This window comes from Herpailurus yagouaroundi, unplaced genomic scaffold (genome assembly GCF_014898765.1).
Source record: "Herpailurus yagouaroundi ecotype Mexico unplaced genomic scaffold, PumYag 165, whole genome shotgun sequence".
In the NCBI taxonomy this organism is placed as follows: Eukaryota; Metazoa; Chordata; class Mammalia; order Carnivora; family Felidae; genus Herpailurus; species Herpailurus yagouaroundi.
The window spans coordinates 6,988,293-7,010,672 of NW_024412406.1; the positions used below are offsets into that span (position 1 = coordinate 6,988,293).

A 22,380-nucleotide genomic window follows, 5' to 3' on the forward strand; every position below is an offset into this window, starting at 1 on the left:
TTATTTTTGAGAGAGAGAGAGAGAGAGAAACAGAATGTGAGCGAGGCAGGCAGGGGCAGAGAGAAAGACACAGAATCTGAAGCAGGCTCCAGGCTCTGAGCTGTCAGCACAGAGCTCAACGTGGGGATCGAACTCACGAACCATGAGATCATGACCTGAGCCAAAGTCGGAGAATTCACGAACTGAGCCACCCAGCTGCCCATAAGCTCTCATTCTAATGATCACGTGGTAACCCTTAATTTTCTGATTTATCAAAATGAGAGAGAAAAAGAGTTTCTACTGAGATAGGAGGATGTTTAAAATCTGTGGTGTTACAAACAAAATTTTCCCACATTAACATAAAATAATTGTGGAAAGCTTAATTATACTACTTTCTTAAAACCCATGTATATAAGACTGTAGAAAGATAAAAAGTATTTAACAAGTCTACTAAATAGAAAATAATCATCCACTGTTAATATTTCAGCATATTTTGTCTACATGCATTTTTATAGCTTCTATCACAGTATACATGGAATTTATATCCTACATTCCTCTCGTATAAACTGTATATATAATATCCCTGTGTAGATGTTCATAATTTTCTATTCAAACAAAAGCTAGAAACTTAGGTGGTTTGATTTTATTTTTTTATGTTGTAATAAAACCATATGAAAAGAAACTAATGTTTACAGCCAAAGAGACTCCAATTGGTATCCTGCTTCCGACTCTTAATAGCTGTGTGGCTTCAAGCAAATTACTTTGCTTCTCCGATCCCCTCATCCTATGATGGTGGGGTGGTTTTAATAAAAATATGTGAAAAATGTCTAGCACAGTGCCTGATACGTAATTTTTAATAAAAAATGGTTATTACAAAAATCTTCTGTATTTCAAATGATTTCCTTAGACTAGATTCCCAGAAGTAAAATTATTCAACTGAATATATGAATGTGTTTTGGGCTCTTGATACATGTTACTAGATTTTTTTGCAAAATGGTAATCCTAATTTAGACACTGAACAGTAGTGTATGTGCCCCTGAACAGCAATATATTAAAAGACAAATGAAATTTAGAAAGAAAATCAAGGTTAATAAAAAGGCCAATTATCTAAACATAAAACTTTGGCATCACTTACATACATACATACACACACACACACGTACCCATATACATACACATATGTATACATGTATATGCATATATCCACATACACACACACACGTATCACTAATCAATTAAATTCAAACTGACTTACCCTACATGAGGAGCTGCTATCCCTTTATGGGAGGGAGATAAGGTCTGAAGTTTGCTTCCCAAAGAGCTGCTAACTGAGGACGCTTTACCTGAAGGCACACCTTATAATAAAAAAGGTGTTAGTTTTAACAACAGACTGAAAGAGAAAAATCACATAAAACAGAGAATCTGACAAGGAAAACGATGCTTTAGTCACGATGAATCTTTGTGGCAATAAATCAAAACAAGTTATCAACTAAGAAAATGGTTTTTTTTTTAATGAAATTTCCAGAGAACAACATATAACATCCTTCGTTTAAAATTTCCATATTCCTTTATTACAATTTATGTATAAATAAAGGTACACTTCAGTTAATCAATATCTTCTTCAAACCATTAAACGTGTCTATTAGGACAACTGTCAAGTTTAGAGCAGTACATATAGAAATGAGTGGAAAATGCTGTGGTTAAAGAATCAAGAAAAGAACTTGGTTGATCAGACAGGTTGACTCTGACAGGTTATGTATCAGTAAAAATATCAAGGACAGACATTTAAGGTAGGGAAAAAAAGTACTATAAAATATCCTAAGTAGAAGTTATTGAAAATTACTTTACTTTTACCCACAAAGAATTATTTATCCTCCACATCTCTTCCAAATTATAAATCTATTTTAATAATGCAAAACAGAACACTCTCTTAATTTCCATCTTTACTCTCTACCCCCCAAAAAAGTCGAATTATTTTATGGAGCTCATTACCTACAACAGTTTTGCTAGTGCCACTTGGTTGTGGTAATCGTGAAGATCCTGATGGTGCAGTTCCAGGAGAATTTGACTTTTTAAGTGCAGGCGGCTTATACTAAAATAATGAAAAAATATTTTATCAACATCACTTTTTGATTATGGATTGTAAACTAGCATTTCAAAAGCTCCCATACCCTGAAATGAGCAATTTTTTATTAGGTACTGAATTACTCAAATTGAGAGAGTATAGATTAAAATACATCATCTCAGAGAGAGGTTTCCCAAAATACATTCGCTCTCAAAACTAGTATACTAAAAGTTTGGCTCAGATATTGCACTGCTAAAATAAACTAAGAACAGCTTTACTCAGTTCACAGGGGGAAAAAAGGTCAAATGGAAAAAATTTCTTCAATGTTAAGATTTTAAATGCCAAATATTAATAGAAAAAGAAACACCCAATGATGCTCACTTAGTAGTGCAGATTTAAAAGTCAAAATTTTTACATATTCCTGAGCATGGTTTTATATTTCACATACATAATCCAGCCATATTTTCAACGTTTATTTATTTTTGGGACAGAGAGAGACAGAGCATGAACGGGGGAGGGGCAGAGAGAGAGGGAGACACAGAATCGGAAACAGGCTCCAGGCTCTGAGCCATCAGCCCAGAGCCTGACGCGGGGCTTGAACTCACGGACCGCGAGATCGTGACCTGGCTGAAGTCGGACGCTTAACTGACTGCGCCACCCAGGCGCTCCTCCAGCCATATTTTCTCCTGATAATAATTCATAAGATTACAAATAAGTTTGGATAAGTTTTAACAATAGCTGCCTTATGGATTTCCTGAATGCAAAGAGGAAGAGCTAATTTTGGCTTCACTATCCTCACCAGATGTTAGATGAATAGAATATAGGTTGAGAAAAGACAGAGTATTTTTTCTCCACTCTCTAGAGAGATATCATTAATTTTAGGCCATGGAGCCTGCTTTGGATTCTGTGTCTCCCTCTCTCTCTGCCCCTTCCCTGCTCTCCCTCTCTCTCTCAGAAAATGAATAAAACATTAAAAAAATTTTAAAAATAAAATAAAATAAAAATAAAGTATCTTATTGATCACCTGCTCCAATATAATGAAATGAACTTTCCCACAGTAACACTCCAACATAATCACAGAACAGGAATTAAGACTCATGCAATTCAGTTCTAGCCCTTCAACTATAAAGTGCTTACTATACTTGAGATTTAGCCCAACGCATATTTAGACTGCTTAGGACTTCATGTGAAAACTGGTTTTAAACCTAATTTTCAAAAATCAAATCATATTTTATAACCAATAATCAGTATGAAAGTTAAGAAGCACTACTACTAAAAATTGCTAGCTAAACATAAATTTTAAAGTCAAACACATTACACCTATCAAAATTTAGTATGTGACCTTTTAATGAAAATAAATCTTGATGAAAGGGTCTCTCTTCCCCCTCCCCACACACACACATTCCATGCACATCTGGCACTACTATGCAAGAGATTAAACTTTTTTAAGCACTTGACACTTAGAAAACCTTCAATAACTTTCAAATGAACAAATGACTAGGATCCTTTGGAGATAAGCCATATAAAGATACGGTTTCTCTCAAAACCCAAGAGGTGTTTCCAGTATTTAAAAGGGCATCTGATTAGTATCGGTCTCTCCCACTGAAATACCAATGAAGGCATTAGGAAAGATTTTAAAGCTAACAACAATATGGAAAACAAGCCCTAACAAAGACCTGTTAAAATATGAGGCATGTCTACTAAAAATAGGCTCAGTAAAACTGGATTAAGAAACAGGACTGGTGAGCCACTCATATTCTGTGAGCTACCAAAAAAAAAAATAAATAAAATAACAAAACAATTAGCATAGACAAAAGGAACTGGTACAGCATATTACATACAGAGAAGTCAAATCTTTAGGCTGGGCACGGGTGGGAAGAGCTCTGGTACCATTACATACTGAGGAGTAAATATTTTTATGCACATATTAGAAATTAATGGTGTACAACTAGAAAATAAATTTATTTCAAAAGGTGCTCTGTTTTTCCCCTCTCTATATTAGGCCTCCTATTGTTTTACCCAATTTTTTTGTCAAGGTTTCCTGAGATATCCAGAACGTAGACTAATCTCATCTATCTCCTATAATATTTCCTTTTACTTTTGACCAGAACTAGTCAGGTTTGTTTCTTTACTGAATCCTCATACTACTCTGAATGCACGTTTAAACCATATTCGCCTGCCTCTCAGTAACTTGCTGTTCCCCTGACCTAGATAATCTGACTCCTTCCTTACTGAGCTGTATTTCCTTTGTCCTACAGCTAGCTGAAATTCTACTGGTATAATAAAGGTTTTCGGGATGACTCTAGCTATCAACCATTTTATACAAATCCATTTCAGTCATCAGAAAAACAAACAAAAAAAACCCAAAATCACACTATTTTTATAGTTATATTTAATACATATTTTTCTCATTCATTAAATATGCATTTGTTAGTTTATTATTTCATGTGTTTTTATATGGTCACAAATCTAATAAATTTCCTTAGTGAAATATTTATGTTTACAAAGACTTTTTCTTGAAATTGGAAAGAGCTTAAAGAACATAGAGGGCATTCATTTTTAATAACATAGTAGAAGGCACTATTTGGATTGACCTTTCAACTAAAAAGTAAAAATACTCAGGAAAGTATAAAAAAAAAAAACACTTTATATGCACAGAATGACAGAAAGAAAAAAATAAAGTGGTAGGCCAACACCATTTGAGATTATAACAAGTCTGGCCATCACATGGATTTGATGTATAAATCTGCATTACTAGGTGGTCAGGCAAACTAAAGCCAATAATTTAAAAGTGCCTTCACAGTGGCAGTACTCTTAGATACCGGAAGAAACAAATAAAAAGGCTCTTCACATGAATAATTCTCATGAATAAGTTTTTAAGGGCAATAAGCACCAAATGATCAATAATAATTATGTATATAATGATATAAGAAATCATAAATGAAAAAAAGCAAGAACATATCCATAAAAATCAAATGATATCACAATTACATACATAATAGAAAACAATTATGTTTACTACACTTAAATAAAAGACAACTCTGAAATACAGAGAGAGAATTGGAAATAATCAAAATAACATAGGAAATTAGAAAAATAATCAAATACAAATCAAACAATCAAATTAAAAAAATAATAACAGATTACAAACTCAATGGTGGGGGCGTAAAACATATGTTTAACTCTCCTATAGATAATAATTTTTTAAAAAGTATCTTAAAAAAAATAAGATGCTAAGAAACTGGAAACCAACCAAAAGTAATTCTAGAAAACTGGTAACTGTGTATTCTAGGTTTAACTGCAGGAAAGGGAAAGGAACAGGGAAGGGAAAGGGGGCGGCAATGAAAGAAAAGGGAAAAGGAAAGAGAAAAGCATGACCCATATTTATTTGGCAAAAACAGTCAACAAAAATGGACTTAAATGGGCACAGGTGTATTAGATTTAGAAGCTAAAAAGACCTTCAAAACATTTACTTACAAATACGTTCAAAAAGTAAAGGAATACATACACAAGAATTAAAGGAAAATATGGTAATAGTGAATGAACACACAGAGAATCTCAACAAAGAAATGAAGGCAAAATCGGGCATTTTTTCAGATATCCAAAACCAGAAAATTCCCTTCTAGTATATCTGCACTCTTGGAAGGCTCAAGAAGCTTCTTCAGGTTGAAAGAAAATGACATTATATGGTGACTGAGATTACAAGAAATCTGAAAATGATAATATATGAGTAAGTAGTATGTAAGTTAAATACAATATGTATATGAGGCGGCAGCAGAAGAAAAAAAAGTATATGCATGTGTGCATAAATATTCATGTGTGTATACGTATATAAATGACTATATATTTACTTTATTCTCCCAATTTCTTTAAAAGACAGATGACTTTTAAAGGTGTAAGTAGAACACTGTAATACAGCACATATCAGGAATATCGAACGGTTTATAAGGCTATAGAGTTACATATATATAACAATAAATTAAGACTGGTAAGAGATATATGGAAATATCCACAGATATGGATAAGTTAAAGATGCATTTTGTTATTCCCAGAGTAACCATTTTAAAAAAAATATGATGATTTATAGCTTAAAAACCAATAGGGAAAATAAAATGTCTTTCACTAAGACAAAAGAGGCAAGGAAGAAGTACCAGAAAAATTTAATAAAGGGGGGGCACCTGGGTGGCTCCGTGGGTTAAGCATCTGACTCGGTTTTGGCTCAGGTAATGATCTCACACTTTGTGGGTCTGAGCCTTGCACCAGGCTTTGAACTGACGGCATGGAGCCTGCTTGGGATTCTCTCTCCCCCTGCTCTCTTTCTGTCCCTCCCCTGCTGGCACTCTCTGTCTCTCTCTTGCCAAATAAATAAATAAACTTTAAAAAATATTTTTAAAAAGACAAAAATAGAAAACAGACAGCAACATGGACTATTCACCACAAACATCAATAATTATATTGAGTGTAAATGCCTAAATACTTCAACCGACAGTTTGAAGCTGCCAGATTCGAAATACTTGAACCAAAAACTGGCAAATTAGTAATACTGAAAAAAGTCACAATCACAGTTGAAGACTGTAGAAACACTCACCAAAAAGACCATATACTAGGCAATAAAACAAATCTCAATAAGATGAAAATCTTACCAAGTTATGTTCTCAGACCATAAAATTATTAAGTAAACAACAACAACAACAACAACAAACTAGCAATAAACATCTAGAGGAACACCAAGATCTGGAAGTTAATGACTCCCATTTGGATAAACTATGAGTAAAAGAAGAAATTACACCTATAGGCATTATTGCATTGAATGCTCTTGATAACTGTTATGAGGTAGGTATATATTATCCCCATTTTATAGATGCAAATGTGAGGGAAACCAATCTACCCAAATCAGGGTAGATTTTACAGCATGTAGGGAACTAAGTCGGTTGAGACGGATGGAAGGTTTGGATTATGGAGGGTGGGAAAGATCAGGCACAGTGCCTGATCAGGCACCTAGGTGGCTCAGTCAGTTAAGCATCTCATGGTTTGTGAGTTAGAGCCCCGCATCAGGTTCTGTGCTGATAGCTCAGAGCCTGGAGTCTGCTTCAGATTCTGAGTCTCCCTCTCTCTCTTTCTCTCTCTGCTCCCTCCCCTCCCCTGCTCACGCTCTGCCTCTCTCTCAAAAATAAACATTATAAATACATAAATAAATAAGTAAAATGTCATGAATTTGCTAGAATTTGCTAAAATTCCTAATGAAGAAGAATGATGGAAAATTAAATGAAAAGATTGTTTTTACCTATTAGAAATAAATCTTCATTGTATTTTTATCATTATTTTGATCAGAGCTGGGTCAAAAAGTGGGCTGTAATTGGGCCAGATTATAGTTACTAAATATGATAGGGATTCATTTTAAGCATCTTTAGGAAAAGTATTCTATTTAGTTTACTAATGTAGATCAGGTACTTGGAAAAGTGTCTAATTCAGAGAGGGTACTCAATAAAAATTTCTTGAATAAATAAAGATGAGAAAATATGGACTTACACTGAAATGACTATATAGGACTGGGCATAGAATCAGAATCAATACACTTTAAGTGAGAACTTTAAAATCCAGCTACCTGGATTTTACACTTATAATCATTGCCTCCAAGTTGTTGGAACACACACATTCTATTCTATTTCCTTTACTGATTATTATGACTAAAGAAAAAAAAAATCATACTAATGATCTTAACTGTCTTAAGTCAAAGATAAATGTTGTTTGACATCTGTTTTGGAAATTCTTCAAAATGAGTTTTCTTCACTGTTCTTTCCTCACAATGATGATAATAATAATGAAATGTTCTATTCTCAATAATATTAACAGAACTTCAATATGGATTTTTCTCAAGAAGGTTCCCCATTGTAATGGCATCCTTTAATCCCATATTTTATTCCTAAGTAACAAACAAAATGAATTTCATGATTATTTACTGCCTATTAGATTTACAGTACTAGCAGGGAGAAGATAAAAGTGAAAATAAAAGATCTGTTTTCTAGGCTGTGAATCAGAACTGCACAGGAAGAACTGTGAGGGTAGCAGATGGAAGGAGAAATTTGAAAGGAAAAAGAAGGGCAAGAAAATAGACTGATATTTTACATACATATTAGAGGAGAGCTACCTATGTTCACATATAAACTAGGAAGACAAATGTGATATTCTGAAAAGAAAACAAATAATTTTTAGAAATTATAGTACATTTTGAGAGAATCTTGTATTTATTTTCCCTCAAGTAGGCTCTATGCCCAGAGCAGAGCCCAACATGGAGCTTGAACTCATGACCCTAAGACCAAGACTCAAGCCATGATCAAGAGTCGAATGCCCAACCAACTGAGCCACCCAGGTGCCCCAAGAGAAATCTTAGAGGAAGATTTAAATAAATATAGGGGAAGTTTATATATTTAAATAGAAGCAGCATTTGGATAGGGTATAAAAAGGGTTACTGATGTTTTTGTGATTATTAATAGCTGATGTGCTTTCTACTTTCTTGCCAGTGATACTGAGAAAAGTAAGTGAAATGGTTCAAAATTAATTAATAGACTTTTCAGTTCCAAACCAAATGCTCATGTTTTTAGGCATAAAGATATAGTAAAAAATAAATAAACTGTATATAAAAGCTTTGTGAAAAATGAAGTTTGCTTAAAAGTATGACATTATCAAAGTTTTTGTGTCATAATATGCTTAATGAGAAACAACAGTGCTGTACAAATTTCATATAACAAAATCCTTTCATGGTTTATGGCTCTAGAGGTGCTTTCACATACACCATTTCATTTGCTTCTCACAAAAATCAGGTAGATTACTTCACAGACGAAGAAAAAAGGCTCTTATGTACTTGCCTGAAAGTTCAGAAATAGCAGTTGGTCTTGACCCCAGGATTTCACTCTCTCATGTGTATGGTCACATATAACATGGAAACATTCAGTACTCACATAATTTTCAAATGTGTATTTTTACTGCCATTTTCTCACTCTTCTAACCCCACTAGGTTCCTCTGAATCTCCTTCACCTACCTTTTAGCTAGTTTTCTTACTTTTTCCTAATACCTTTATCAACCTGTGTATTTTCAAATCTCTATAAGCTCATGTCCATTTAAAATTAATAATTTTCATTACTTGTTATCAATTAAACACTCAAATTTCTTACTAAGTCCCTGAACAGTAATAAAACATTTTAGCAGGTGAGAAAATTATAGCCAAATGTTCTGTAAAGCATATGCAAAAAACTGTAAAACTGAGTCATTTTCTCATTTGTAGAAATAATTGAACATTTCACCTGTGTCCGAGAAGTTGCCTTTCCTTTGGTATCAGTAGAAAATTTGCCTTTGTTACTAATACGTGCTGCCTGTTCTTTACAGAAATTAATATGTCTATCAGCTGCATTTTCATTAAACCTCCTTTGGCAATATGGACACTGAATATAATCTAAAACAGAAAAAAGAAACAAAATAATAACATAATTCTTAAAGTGAAACATAAGGAATTATAAGTTTTTTGTGGACAGTAATTCAATATGTGTAACAAAAGCAATAATATTTGATACACAAAACTTGTTATCTCCTTATAACCACCCAACCTGACCACTAAACTTGGTAAAGACATTTAAGAAAAAAGTCTGCTAGCATATGGTAAATTCTGATTTTCTCCCAGCTTAGAATCTTATTTGAGGGGAACAATACCCAAAACACAAATCCTTAGTACAAAAGAATGAATAAGTAGAGGAAAAATAGGATTTCTTCTTTGTCTTTATATCATATGTTTCCACAATTTTTTATACTGGAGACTATTTTTTATACTGGAGACTAAGTTATTAAGCAGTAATAACATATTACATTAAAAATAAATTTTAAAATTTGAGCTCATCTGTTAAAATTTTTCATTTTAATTAGAGTAAAACTGTTAGGCGCCTGGGTAGCTCAGTTGGTTGAGTGTCCAACTCTTGATTTTGGCTCAGGTCATCCCAAGGTCGTGGGATTGAGCTCCACATTGGGCTCCATGCTAAGCATGGAGCCTGCTTGAGATTCTCTCTCTCTCCCCACCTCTGCCCTTCTTCCTTGTTAGCACTCTCTCTCACTAAAAATAATAATAATAAATAATGATAATAATAGGATAAAATTGTCAAGAAATAGTTTGACTTTATACAGTTTTATTTTCTCTTCGAAGTTCCAACAGATAAGATAAAAATATACCTCATTACGATACGATCTGGCCCTTTATAGAAATAGTTTGTTAACCTCTTCACTACAATAAAATGTTAAAAACGATCATATCTAGGTTTTCTACCGGACTCCTTTTAAAAAATATATATATATTATTGAAGTATAGCTGACATACAATGTTACATTAGTTTCAGGTGTACAACACAGTGATTCCACAATTCTGTACATTACTCAATTCACACCACAGTAAGTGTAATTACCATCTGTCAGCATACAATGTAATTACAATATTATTGACTCTATTTCCCTATGCTGCACTTTTCATCTCCCCGACTTATTTTATAAGACTTTTCTTTACTGAGAAATAAATCTCAATCACAATACTAACACAATTTAATGCAGCTAACTTGTTATATTAAAATAACTACCTCTTCAGACTACTCTAATAGTCAATGTCCAAGTGTCAATTGTGTTATTTTAAATCTTTCAATATCTCAGTATCTTATATGAGGTTGCCAGCATCTTACCTTGCTTTCGGTAACAACAGATAAGCAACTTTTATCTACCTAATGAAGAAAGTATAATAATACATGAAATTAAGGCATAATTTAGGTAAATGAATTTTTATGGTGGTTTCCCTACATAAACATGTACCTCTTAGAAACAACAGTATGTTTTTTTTCCTTCCCAGATAAGAAGATACCAAAGGCATCAGGCAACAAAACAATCTGAATCTTACCAAATGACTACATTTCAATTGATAGTGAGCATCTTCAAATATTTCCTGGTATATTAACATTTGAAAGTGACTATAATAATGTTTCAAATGATATTATAATGCTTTATGTTTAAATAACAGTATTGAAATAAAAAGATAATGAATTTCTATGTTCAACACTGATGTGTCTTTATAAGCCTAAATGTCTGAAAAAATCAGCATTATTTTATAGTTAAACTTTTAAAGATTATGCTTCATCAAGTTCCATAATTATAAATTAACTTTAATAACAATTTAAATTTATAAAAATTCGATCAGTATTTCCTCTCCATATGAACATTTCTGTCAACAGTATTCCACATACCAGGATCATAAGAAGGTGGAGGAGGAGGAGGAAGTTTTCCACCCTCTTTAAGTGCCTGATCAAGGCCTTTAGCTGCTCTTATGGTGGCAATGAATTCTTCATGTTTTCTTCTCCAATTAGATGGTTTCTTTGGTGGTTCAGGCTATACAGAAATAAAGAAAAACCCATTTCAAAACATTTTTTTAATTAGTTGAGGGGCGCCTGGATGGGTCAGTTGGTTAAGCATTAATTTTGATTTTGACTCCAGTCATGATCTCAGGGTAGTGAGATGTAGCCCTGCATTGGGCTATGTGCTGAGCATGGGGCCACTTTGGAATTCTCTCTCCCTCTCTCCCTGTCCCTCCCCAACTCGCATTCACACACACACCCTCTCTCTTAAAATAAGTAATCATTAAAAAAAATAATAAAAAATAAAAAATAACTGAAATAAAACTTGAGGAAATGCTATGTTATTTTAAATGTTCTCTTATTAGAAGTCCTTAAGTGACTTTCTCCCCAAATTTATAATTTTAAAAATAAACTTCATGTAATTGTATTATATGCAATTTTTAAAATGCAATTGTAATTGTTAAAAACACTGCTAAATTGACTTCTGTAGGTGTTACATCCATTTAAGCTCCACTAACAGGGTAATTTCCCTATTTTCCTATGCTTTCTCCAACAGAGTATGTTATTAAACTTCTATTTTTTTTAACTCACTGGAGAGGTGAAAAATACTTCTCTCTTTGGTTTTAGCTGGTTTTTCTCTTATAAAAAGTGAGTTGAGCATCTTTTCGTATCATTAAGAATCATTTGCACTGCTTTTTTTGTGAACCATTTATGTGCCTAGTCAAATTACCTGTTGGGTCGCTGGTCTTATTTTTAACAATTCTAGTTAAATCTTTATAGGAGACTAGCTTCAGCCCTCCCCTGAAATGTGGCTATCTTATGAGCTTGTCTAAGGCTGTTCTGATATTAGTAATTATTTTTAAAATATAGTTTATTTGTTTCTTTTATGAGTTCCAGATTTGTAGTCATTGTTAGCAAGACCCAACCTCACACTACGGTAAATGGAATTTTCCCATGTTTCCCTGCCGCGCCCCCCCACCCCCCAGAATTTTCATGGTTTTACTTAAAATTTTTAAATCTTTCATTCATTTGGAATTTATCATGAGTTATGGTGTGATGTATGGATTCAACTTTATTTCTTGTTTTTAACATGGCTATGCAGCTGTCTGTCTCAGTATCCTTTATTGACTTTTCTCACCATTGAACTGATAACACTTTTATCATACTCTCTTTTGTATTGGGGTATTTCTGAACTTTCTCTTCTGTTCCACTGTTCTGATTATCCTTGTGTTAGTATCAGTGTTTTAAATGTTAATAGTTTATAATATAATACTAGTTTAATACCTGATAGGATAACCCTACTTTAGGCTGCTTCTTTTTCAATCTTTTCTGGTTATTCTTGTTATGTACATTTTCCCATATGAACTTTAGAATCAGCTTGTCTAACTTTTTTAAACTATATTTTAACTGAAAAAATTAAACACTGCATTCATAAACAACTTAAGGAACTTAATACCTTTATTTTTTTGAACCTGCCTATCCAAAAACATGAGATATTTGCATTTAAAGAAGTGTTTGTGTTTTTCAGTTTTTTTAAAGTATTCTTTGTGGAAGTCTCATACCTTATAAGGCATAATGTATACCTTATACCTTATACCTATATAATTCCTAGATATTTTTTATTTTGTGTTATTTTTTTATAGAGAGTCTTTTCTTTTTTATGTTTCAAGGGGTTTCTTGACATATGAGACTCAATAATTTCTGTATATCTCAGAATTCTGTATAATGAGCATTATATCTCATTAGTTCACTGGTTTCTCTTACTGTTTATAATCATTTAACAGTTGATTCTCTGGAGTTTTCCAGGCATATCATCTAATAATGCTACTTTTACTTTCTCTTTTCTAATCTCTATGCATCTAACATCTAACTGTGTCTGTTATAGCAATTACTATATTGGTTAGAGTTTAATCTTGTTCCTATCTTTAAAGGCCACCTCTAAGTATCTTTCCATATGCATAATGCTGGCACCTGTGCTACAATAGGTTTAGTTGTGTCATATTATTGAAACACCCAACTATCTCTATTATGTCTTTATTTTTTAAGTCAAGAATATACATTGAATCAGCAAAGTCAAAAGATGGTTCTTTAAAAAGAGTAATAAGCAGGACTAGTAAGGAGAAAAAGAAAACACAAAATACCAAGGAATGGAAAATAGTACACGATAGAGTTCTTATAAACATGAGGAAAAATGAAGATATGTACTATAATGTACCTTATGCTAATAAATTCTACCACATTATATGAACACTATCCTTGACAAACACCACAAAAGGGATGCCAGAAGAAACAGGAAATCACAACAGTCTTACATTAATTTTTTTTAATGAATCTATTATTTAAAAACCTCAAGACAACTTCTGGCCCAGATGCCTTTACTGTTGAATTCTTACAGACATTTAAGAAAGAAATAGCATTAGGTGCCTGGGTGGCTCAGCTGGTTGAGTGGCCGGCTCTTGATTTCAGCTCAGGTCATGATCTCACAGTTCATAAGATTGAGCCGAGCTCTGTGCTGTCAGGTTCTCTCTCTCCCTCTCTCTCTCTCCCTCCCTGCTCATGCTGTCTCTCTCTGTGTCTCTCAAAATAAATAAATAATATTAAAAATAATTAAATAAATAAAAAAGAAAAAGAAATAGCATCAATCTTTTAAAACTCTTTCAAAAAATAAAAAAAAAAAACTAAGAGAACAATTTTCCAATTAGGTTTACAAAAGCAACAAAAATTTGATAGAAAGAAAAATGACAAACTCACTTCTCTCGTGAAGATAGATGCAAAACCTTAACTAAATACAAGCAAATTTAGATACTGGAGATAACTGACCCTTTAAAGTTTCTTATTTAATAGTGAAAGGTCTGAATACAACATTCATCTGCTCCATGAGTATAACTCATCTACTGGTAAGTTTTGGTGCTCTCCTCTACCTTTTTTCTCATATCATCCTTGTGTGGTTTATTATTATTCATCATTGAATGAATTAGGTTTTCCTGGTACAGCTATTTACAATAGGTTCTGCAGAGAAGGAGAGGTCCACAGTCCCTTTCCAGGCTACACAAACCAACAGCTCTCTTCTCCTTTGTAGATACAGATGTAAATAAGGCCTCTCCATGATTACAAGACACACCTCTCATTCTTCTCTAAAACAATATGGGTCCAGGAAGGCTACTGCTGCCAGCCATGGCTCCCTCAGTAACCATACTAACCGCTTCAAAAAAAAAATAGGACCTAGCTCTTTAGAGTGGGCCCCTTACCTTCAGAAAGGGTATTTTATTTTCATTAGTGCTTTTGGAGATCTTCTGACATTGGGCTTCTTCAACTCTGTGCCTCTTCTCCCTACTTCCTCCTTTCTGGCTTTTGTTCAAATTAAGCGAGGCTCATTCCACTTCCTGGCCATCCAGGGTCCTGTGCTCACCCCAGTTCCTGCTTTGGCTATAGTAAACAAGGGATATATACTTCCTGATTAGACTCCTCTCACATAAGGAGTCACCTTTAAGGTGAAGAGACCCTTCACCTTTGAGGTGGCAGGTTCCCATTCTGGGCCATGGGTCCCTCAGCAATTTCCTACACTTCCTCTGTGGGTAGGTTCTCCTGGCATTCAGTTGCTTTGGGCAGCCCTTACAAATATTTTGTAGTCTGTGGATTAGTTTCTCCCAAAATGGAGTTTGTATCTGCTTTACTCCACTCTGCTTATGATTTTGTAGGATTTCCTTGATACAGATAGAGAACTACACTATGATGTTTAAAACTTCTAATACACAGATTTTCAAGGGGGAGGAGTTAAGATGGTGGGACAGCATAGAGACCCTCAGCTTGCCTCATCACTGAAACACAGCTAGGTCAGCACCAAACCATTTTGAACACCTAGGAAACTGATCTGAGGATTAACACAACAATCTGGGTACTTGAGCCACAGAACTCGGCAGGGATGCAGTACAGAGAGGTGAACTCGGGGAGAGAAAAGCCATGGAGGGTTGGGAGCTGTTTTTGCAGAGAACAGAGAAAGAGTAAGGGGGAGAGTGCAGTGCATCGGGATCATGCAAGAAAAGCATTCCTGCAAAAGTAGCTTGAGAGAAAGAGTGAAAACACTCACAGGAGACTGAACAAGAAATTTGTTCTCCATAACCGCTAATGTGAAGGAGAGGGTTTCAATACCACCAAGATTCCATAAACAGTGGAGTACAGAGTCTGAAGTTCTGGGACTCAGTGCCTGGCAGAGCTTGGGAGGAAGTAGGGCGAATCTCCAGGAGCAGGAAATGGGGTCTGAGGGATTCATGTGCCACATGGGGAGAAATGGTTCCCCCGCTTGGAGTGCATTTGGTAGAGGCCATATGGCTTTCTCACAGGCAAAGGTCCCAGTGGACCCTGGAGAGTAGCCATGTTTCCTGATATTGGGACAAAGACGTCAGAGTGTGGTGAAACCTGGCACTGGCTATGCATTGTGATTTGCCATAATCTCTGAACCTCTGCTGCTGTGCGATCACATGAATGTTTTCTGGGGGCAAGCCGGCACCCAGCCATTGTTCAGCAAGACTCTCTGCCAGAGAGTTGGTGCAAGTCCAAGCAGAGGTCTTTAAAGTGTGGGGTTTTGAAACAAACCCTATCCGAGATAAAACTCCAAAGGGAGGTGCTGCCTGGCGAGTGGACAAGTTGGACATGGACAGGGCAGAGGCAAGGAGTGGATGGAGGCCTGAAACAAGGGGTGCTTGATTGCTGGTTGGTGAAGAGTGCCAAGTTCCTGTGTCAGAGACTAGGGAGCTGGGTGAAGCCATTTCCACTTCTCATGCACACAGGCATCACACTGATCTACCCCAGTAAGCCAAGCAGCACAACCTAGTGGAGAACGGAGCTGTTATACCAAGCCCCTCCCAACTGCACCCCCCCCCCCCCAGCACATCCCCTAGAAGACCAGGACAAGTCCCTCCACTTGCTTAGTGTACAGACTATAGAGGGCTTCATAGTTTCAGTTCTAGGGGAAATGGGATGTAACTTCATTCAGGTTTCATTCTGTTTGCTGGTTCATTTATTCATTTTGTTTCTGTTTTTGTTTAAATTGCCTTTTTTTCTTTTCTTTTTTTTCCTTCCTCTTTCTTGGGTACAGAAAGAGAAAAATTTATTTTTATTTTTTAATTTTATTTATTTTTAAAAATATTTTATTCTATTTCATTTTATTCTACTTTATTATATAGTTTTTAAAATTTTTTCTTACCTTTTTTTCTTTTCTTTCCCTTTTTTTCTCTATCCTGTCAAGCTTTTTTCAACAAACAGACCAAAACACACCTAGGATCTAGCTCCCTTTATTTGATTTTTTTGTTTTGTTTTTAATTTTTATTTTTTATTTTATTAATTTTGTTTCTGTCCTCCAAAATAACAAAACAAAGTAATTCACCCCAAAAGAAAGGACAGGAAGAAATGACAGCCAGGGGCTTAATCAACATAGATATAAGCAAGATGTCTGAACTAGTCTGAACTAGAATTCAGAACCACAATAATAAGAATACTAGCTGCAGTTGCAAAAAGCATAGAATCCCTTTTTGCAGAGATAAGAGAATAAAGTTTACTCAGGACTAAATTAAAAATGCTATAACCGAGAAGCAATCTCTAATGGATGCCACAACATCAAGGATGGATGAAGCAGAGCTGCAAATCAGCGATATAAAAGATAAAATTATGGAAAATAAGAAAGCAGGGAAATAGAGGGAAGCAAAGGTAAAAGATCATGATACAAGACTTAGAGAACTCAGTGACTTATTAAAAAGGAATAACATCCAAATCATAGGACTCCCAGAAGATGAAGAGAGAAAAAGGGGCAGAAGGTTTATATGAGCAAATTATAGCAGAATATTTTCCTAATCTGGGGAAGGACACAGACATCAAAATCCAAGAATCACAGAGAACTCCCATTAGGTTCAACAAAACCCACCATCACCAAGGCATATCAAAGTCAAATTCACAAAATACACAGACAAGGAAAGAATTATGAAAACATCAAGGGAAAAAAAGTCTTAATATACTGATTTTCAAACTTTAACATGAGTATGTCTCCCCAAGGATTTTGTTAAAATGCAGATTCTAATTCAGTATGTCTGGGTGGGACCTGAGATTCTGCATTTCTAACATGTTCCCAAATAGTGCTGACATTATTGTTCTATAAACCACAATTTTAAGTACCAAGAAATTAAACTACTTAATGTAAAGCAATGGTTTTTACCTTGCTTTTATCTGAGGCTTAATTTTTCACTGTTAGAACCCTTCTCCTTTAAAAAGAAATAGGATAGCTAACATTTATTGAGACATCATCATGGGTAAACTCAATGTAATCCTCATAAGAACCCCACAAGATAGATACTACCATTACAATCACTTCACAGATAAAGAAAAGTATAGATTAAGTAACCTGTCCAACACAATATGGTAAGTAACAGAGTAAGGGTTAAATCCAGGCAGGCTGCTCTTGAGCCAGCTTTCATTTTTATACCCACTATATTACATTGCCTCCAAAACTTTCAATAAACAATAGATAGTTTAACTATCTTAGCTAATTAAAGCCAATATAATCATATATCTGGAAGACATACTAAGAAAAATTTCAAATAATGGTTTATGTACATTATTCAAATTTCACTATTCTTGACTTCAACAGTCACAGACTGAAAAACAAAGATGGACATTAGATTTTTCTATTGTCAAATAATTTTATTGTAAGATTAATTGCCCCACTGGGCAATGTTTTCCTGTAGCACAAGGAGAAGTCATTATTACTGAAGTAGAACCCATACAATGAGGTACTCAAATTTTTACTATTTCACTGAACTATTTAAAACTATGCCCAACAAAGTATGTATGTGATTTATTGTTAGCAATATAACACATCACAGGTAGCATTAAGGAGAGATTATGAAAGGAGATTCACTGCTTTCAAAGAAAACAAGCTGACAATGGCTATACATGGACAGATGAGTAACTGATCAAACTTCCCCAGAAAGCATAAGATCACAATTACTGACAATCAAAATAATCAGTCTCTATTATACTAAGGTATCTATAAATTATAGCTTTACTTTGGATTATACTACTGATATGACACTTAAACTTATACACAATACCTAAGTTATGTTTGAAGTAATTAACAATGACTTAAAAAGAATATGTGAAAACTTTTAAATTATTTCCAGCCTACAACTAAGCAATTGGCTTTCCAATACTATAAAAACCTCAGTGTAATAGGTTTTTAGACAGTAGGTTTCTTCTTTGCAGAAGTTTAAAATAAACAATTTTCTGATCATTTATAAACTGAAAACATGAAACAATTCTCCTTAATTTTCAATCTTAGCACAACAGGTAATTACAATTTTTTTTCAATATATATAGCAGGAAAGTCCATACTATTCAAAAAGCTATGTAATTACCCTAGGTTTAAGAGGCTTTACTGTTGGAATATCAGTTCCTTCAGCTCTTTGTCTGCTTGAATCAAAAGTCTTCCGTTTTTTAGTGGCAGTTTTCTGGCAAATAGGTCCATGTTTTTTCTGTCAAGATGAATAAATGCAATGTATCATTTTCTTTTCTATAGAAGGGAATTCTAAAAAACTTTAAATTGCCATTTGAGACCAATTTAAAAACTGGAAGATGAAATAAAAATAAAACATAAATTAAATAAATAAATAAACCATAAATAAGACATATTTTGCTTTAACTAAAATTGTTAAAAAGTATATATGATGCATGCTGTAAGTTATCTTTCTCAAGAAAGTACAATTACTATATAAAACAAGAGAGTATAGAAAAATACTCTTCCAAAATTTTATTAAGTTATTGAATATTCTAGTTTTTATACTGCTGAGAATAAGGTAATGTAACCAAATTGAAGCTATTGAGTGAAAAAAAAATTTCCCTTCATCACTAAATACATGAAAATAGATACTAGAAAAAGAATGTAAACAGAGACTGGATTAGCGTGAGGATCACAAAAAATTAACAGAATAGTAGTAGCCTGGGCTACTAAAATTATTAACATAACAGTAGTATGTTAATGTAAAATTAACACAAAATGATAGAACACAGTGGTCCGATTTCCTTCACAATCATCTATTTCTTCCCTTTTGGAAATCAAGTTCTCTGCCTTTCTTTACCAAGGATTTTTCTTGAGCTGTCTAGCCTTCCACTTCTATAGTTTTGTTTTTTTTTTAAATACAGCTGGCAGCTCATTCATTTAATCTTTCATGCATTCATTTCGATGGAAGCTCTCATAACTGATTCCAGTTAACCTAATGGATAAGTAATCATTTCCCCTCCCCTAAATAAAACACGTTAACAAATGACATCAGTGCACTACATGCACTTTTTTTTACTTCTGTATTTTGATAAACACTGAACAAGCTAGAACTGTTGAACTTTATCTGAGAAAAGAGGAAACCTCAGAACTGGTTGGCTTGGTATCATGGAGCCTCTTATATTTTCAATACACAATCAAAAATCAATTGTTCTATATAAGTGTTTTCAGTTTTTCATTTTCAACAAGCACTGTAATTATAGCTATTAGAATAAAAATCTCTTAAATATGAAAAAAACTAAAAGTGTGGCTAACAGGCAACTTCCTAATAGATGTCTATTCTCACATTGAGTTGTATGTGTCAAAACTATGTAGCGCTTATTCCCAAATAGTGATCACATTATTTAATTAAATAAATAAATGAGGGCAAAAAGGGCAACTTTTTTCCTATGTAAACTGAGCTGAATGCTTTGAAAATAGTTTGAAAAACAGTGAATTGATAATAGAAACAAGGAAATAAATCACTAAGTGTGGGCTAGATGTTTTTAAAGGACAAAGGAAAAAAAAATTATTATTTATAAGAAGTCCATAGTCTGATGGACATTTTGGATCATTAAATCCTCACTTTGCTTTAAAGAAACAAACTGGAAATAGTAATAGACATTCTGGATTGTGGCAGAACTCTAGCCTGCAGAACCATATTCAAAGAAAACTCTTTATTGTACATCAAAATATTAATAAATGTATATTTATATTTAAAAGTAAAAATCAAGTATTTTATTAGTACATAGGCATTTTTTCCCTTATTCTCTAGTTGGTTATTTTTATATTAAAATCAATTAAAAGTGCTTATGTTTGTGTACATCAAATATCTAAAAGTATCTAAAGAATGCATAATATATTTTAGGTATACTTTTAATCGAAAACAATTTTTCTTCAGAATATTTCAAATATATTTAAAAATTAAGAGAACAGTGTCATGAACTCCTATTTCCTCATCAACAATTACCAACAATTCAGCAATCTTGTCATCTATACTAGCTTTTTTTCCTTAAGTACTTTAAAGCAAATCCCAGACATCATATCATTCTGTCTTTAAATACATTATTATGCATTTCTCAGAGTTTTTGTTTAGTTTTGCTAATATTCCCAGAGAGGAACACTTTAACACAGTAGTTCTGAAGACCAAACTCTAAAAAAAAGAGAACATTCTGGAAGAAAGATCTAGATGAAACTGATATCTTTAACAAAGAACACTGGCCAGTATATCTTTTAATTATTCCACAGAGGTTCTTTCTGTAATGGCTGTCCTGAAGTATCAAACAATTACAGATCTGCCATAACCCAAAGGAAAAAGGTACTCACTAATGCCACTGGAAAGAATGTTCTTCCACAAATCTTGCATGGTAACAATTCTCCAACTTGGACACTTCCATTTTCTGAAACAGAAAAGAATTTTTTTTAATGTTTATTTTTGAGAGAGAGATAGAGTGCGAGTGGAGGAGAGGCAGAGAGAGAGAGAGAGAGAGAGAGAGAGAGAAACAGAATCAGAAACAGGCTCCAGGCTCTGAGCTGTCAGCACAGAGCTCCATGCGGGGCTCGAACCCATGAACCGTGAGATCATGACCTGAGCTAAAGTCAGACACTTAACTGACTGAGTAGCCATCTAGGCACCCTTAGAAAAGAATTCAATCAGTAAATTCTTTGCTCAAATTGTGAAAGTTTCAAATTTCAATGTCTTCCCTTGGTTTCATATGCAAGTTGTGAATTCTTGTGGAAAATGACTTGTTTCATTTTGGAATAAACAATATTATTGATTAAAATGGGCACAAGATAACCACAAGTTATCAGTGGTCAAAAAGGCCATGCCAAATACTGAAGTCATGATTTAAGGATAACCAAATACATATTGCTAGAAATATGTAGTTTTCTTTAATTTTAACCAAACCAATTTGTTATATTCTCTGAACTTATAGGCTATCTCTCCTGTAAATTACCAAACGTTAAAAACCAAGTTTATCTTGGGGTGCCTGGGTGGCTCAGCTGGTTAAGTGTCTGATTCTTGATTTTGGCTCAGGTCATGATCTCAGGGTTTTGTGAGTTAGAGTTCTGTATGCTGACCGCACAAAGCCAGCTTGGGATTCTCCCTCTCTCTCCGCCCCTCCTCTGCTCGTACTCTCTGTCTCTCTCAAAATAAGTAAACAAACCTTAAAAAAAAGTTTACCTTAAGGTTAATAATACGTATTATTAATCCTCAAAGCATTAAGATATAACATTGGTGATCAGTGAGGTGGCTTCCTGAGATGATCTAAGGAGTCTAAGATAAAAAGAATCTTGTTCTGTTTAACACCGAACAACAGGAAGTATAATGCTTTAAAGAAAAAATCATCTAGTTACTATGCTGCCCTCATTATATGAATTGTTCATTATTTTATACATACAATATTATATTAGGATTCAATGGAGATATTACAATTGAGATATTCTGACAATTCATTAAATAAGGAACAAGTAGCTGAGACTTTTACTCAATCAAAACTTAATACATCTATCACACATTTTCATACAACACATTTTGTTACTAAGTTGATTTAAAAAAAAACAACTACATTCTTTGGAATTCTACATAGCTGAGTCAATTTGTCATTTTATTTTCTAGCCAATCATCAAACCTAAATTTATTTCCATATCTGTAATT

General features: G+C 33.9%; 1 protein-coding gene across 2 annotated transcripts in view; it reads right to left on the reverse strand.

Annotated features, from left to right (window-relative positions):
- Positions 1-22,380, reverse strand: part of ZC2HC1A (zinc finger C2HC-type containing 1A) — a 49,577-nt gene that overhangs the window by 18,214 nt on the left and 8,983 nt on the right. For both annotated transcript variants that reach the window (XM_040487541.1, XM_040487542.1), the window contains exons 2-7: positions 21,048-21,121; positions 18,823-18,939; positions 11,312-11,453; positions 9,347-9,495; positions 1,972-2,071; positions 1,235-1,334 (exon numbers count right to left, since the gene is read on the reverse strand). In XM_040487541.1, coding sequence (XP_040343475.1) covers positions 1,235-1,334; positions 1,972-2,071; positions 9,347-9,495; positions 11,312-11,453; positions 18,823-18,939; positions 21,048-21,121 — 682 coding nt within the window. The remainder of the gene's footprint in view (positions 1-1,234; positions 1,335-1,971; positions 2,072-9,346; positions 9,496-11,311; positions 11,454-18,822; positions 18,940-21,047; positions 21,122-22,380) is intronic.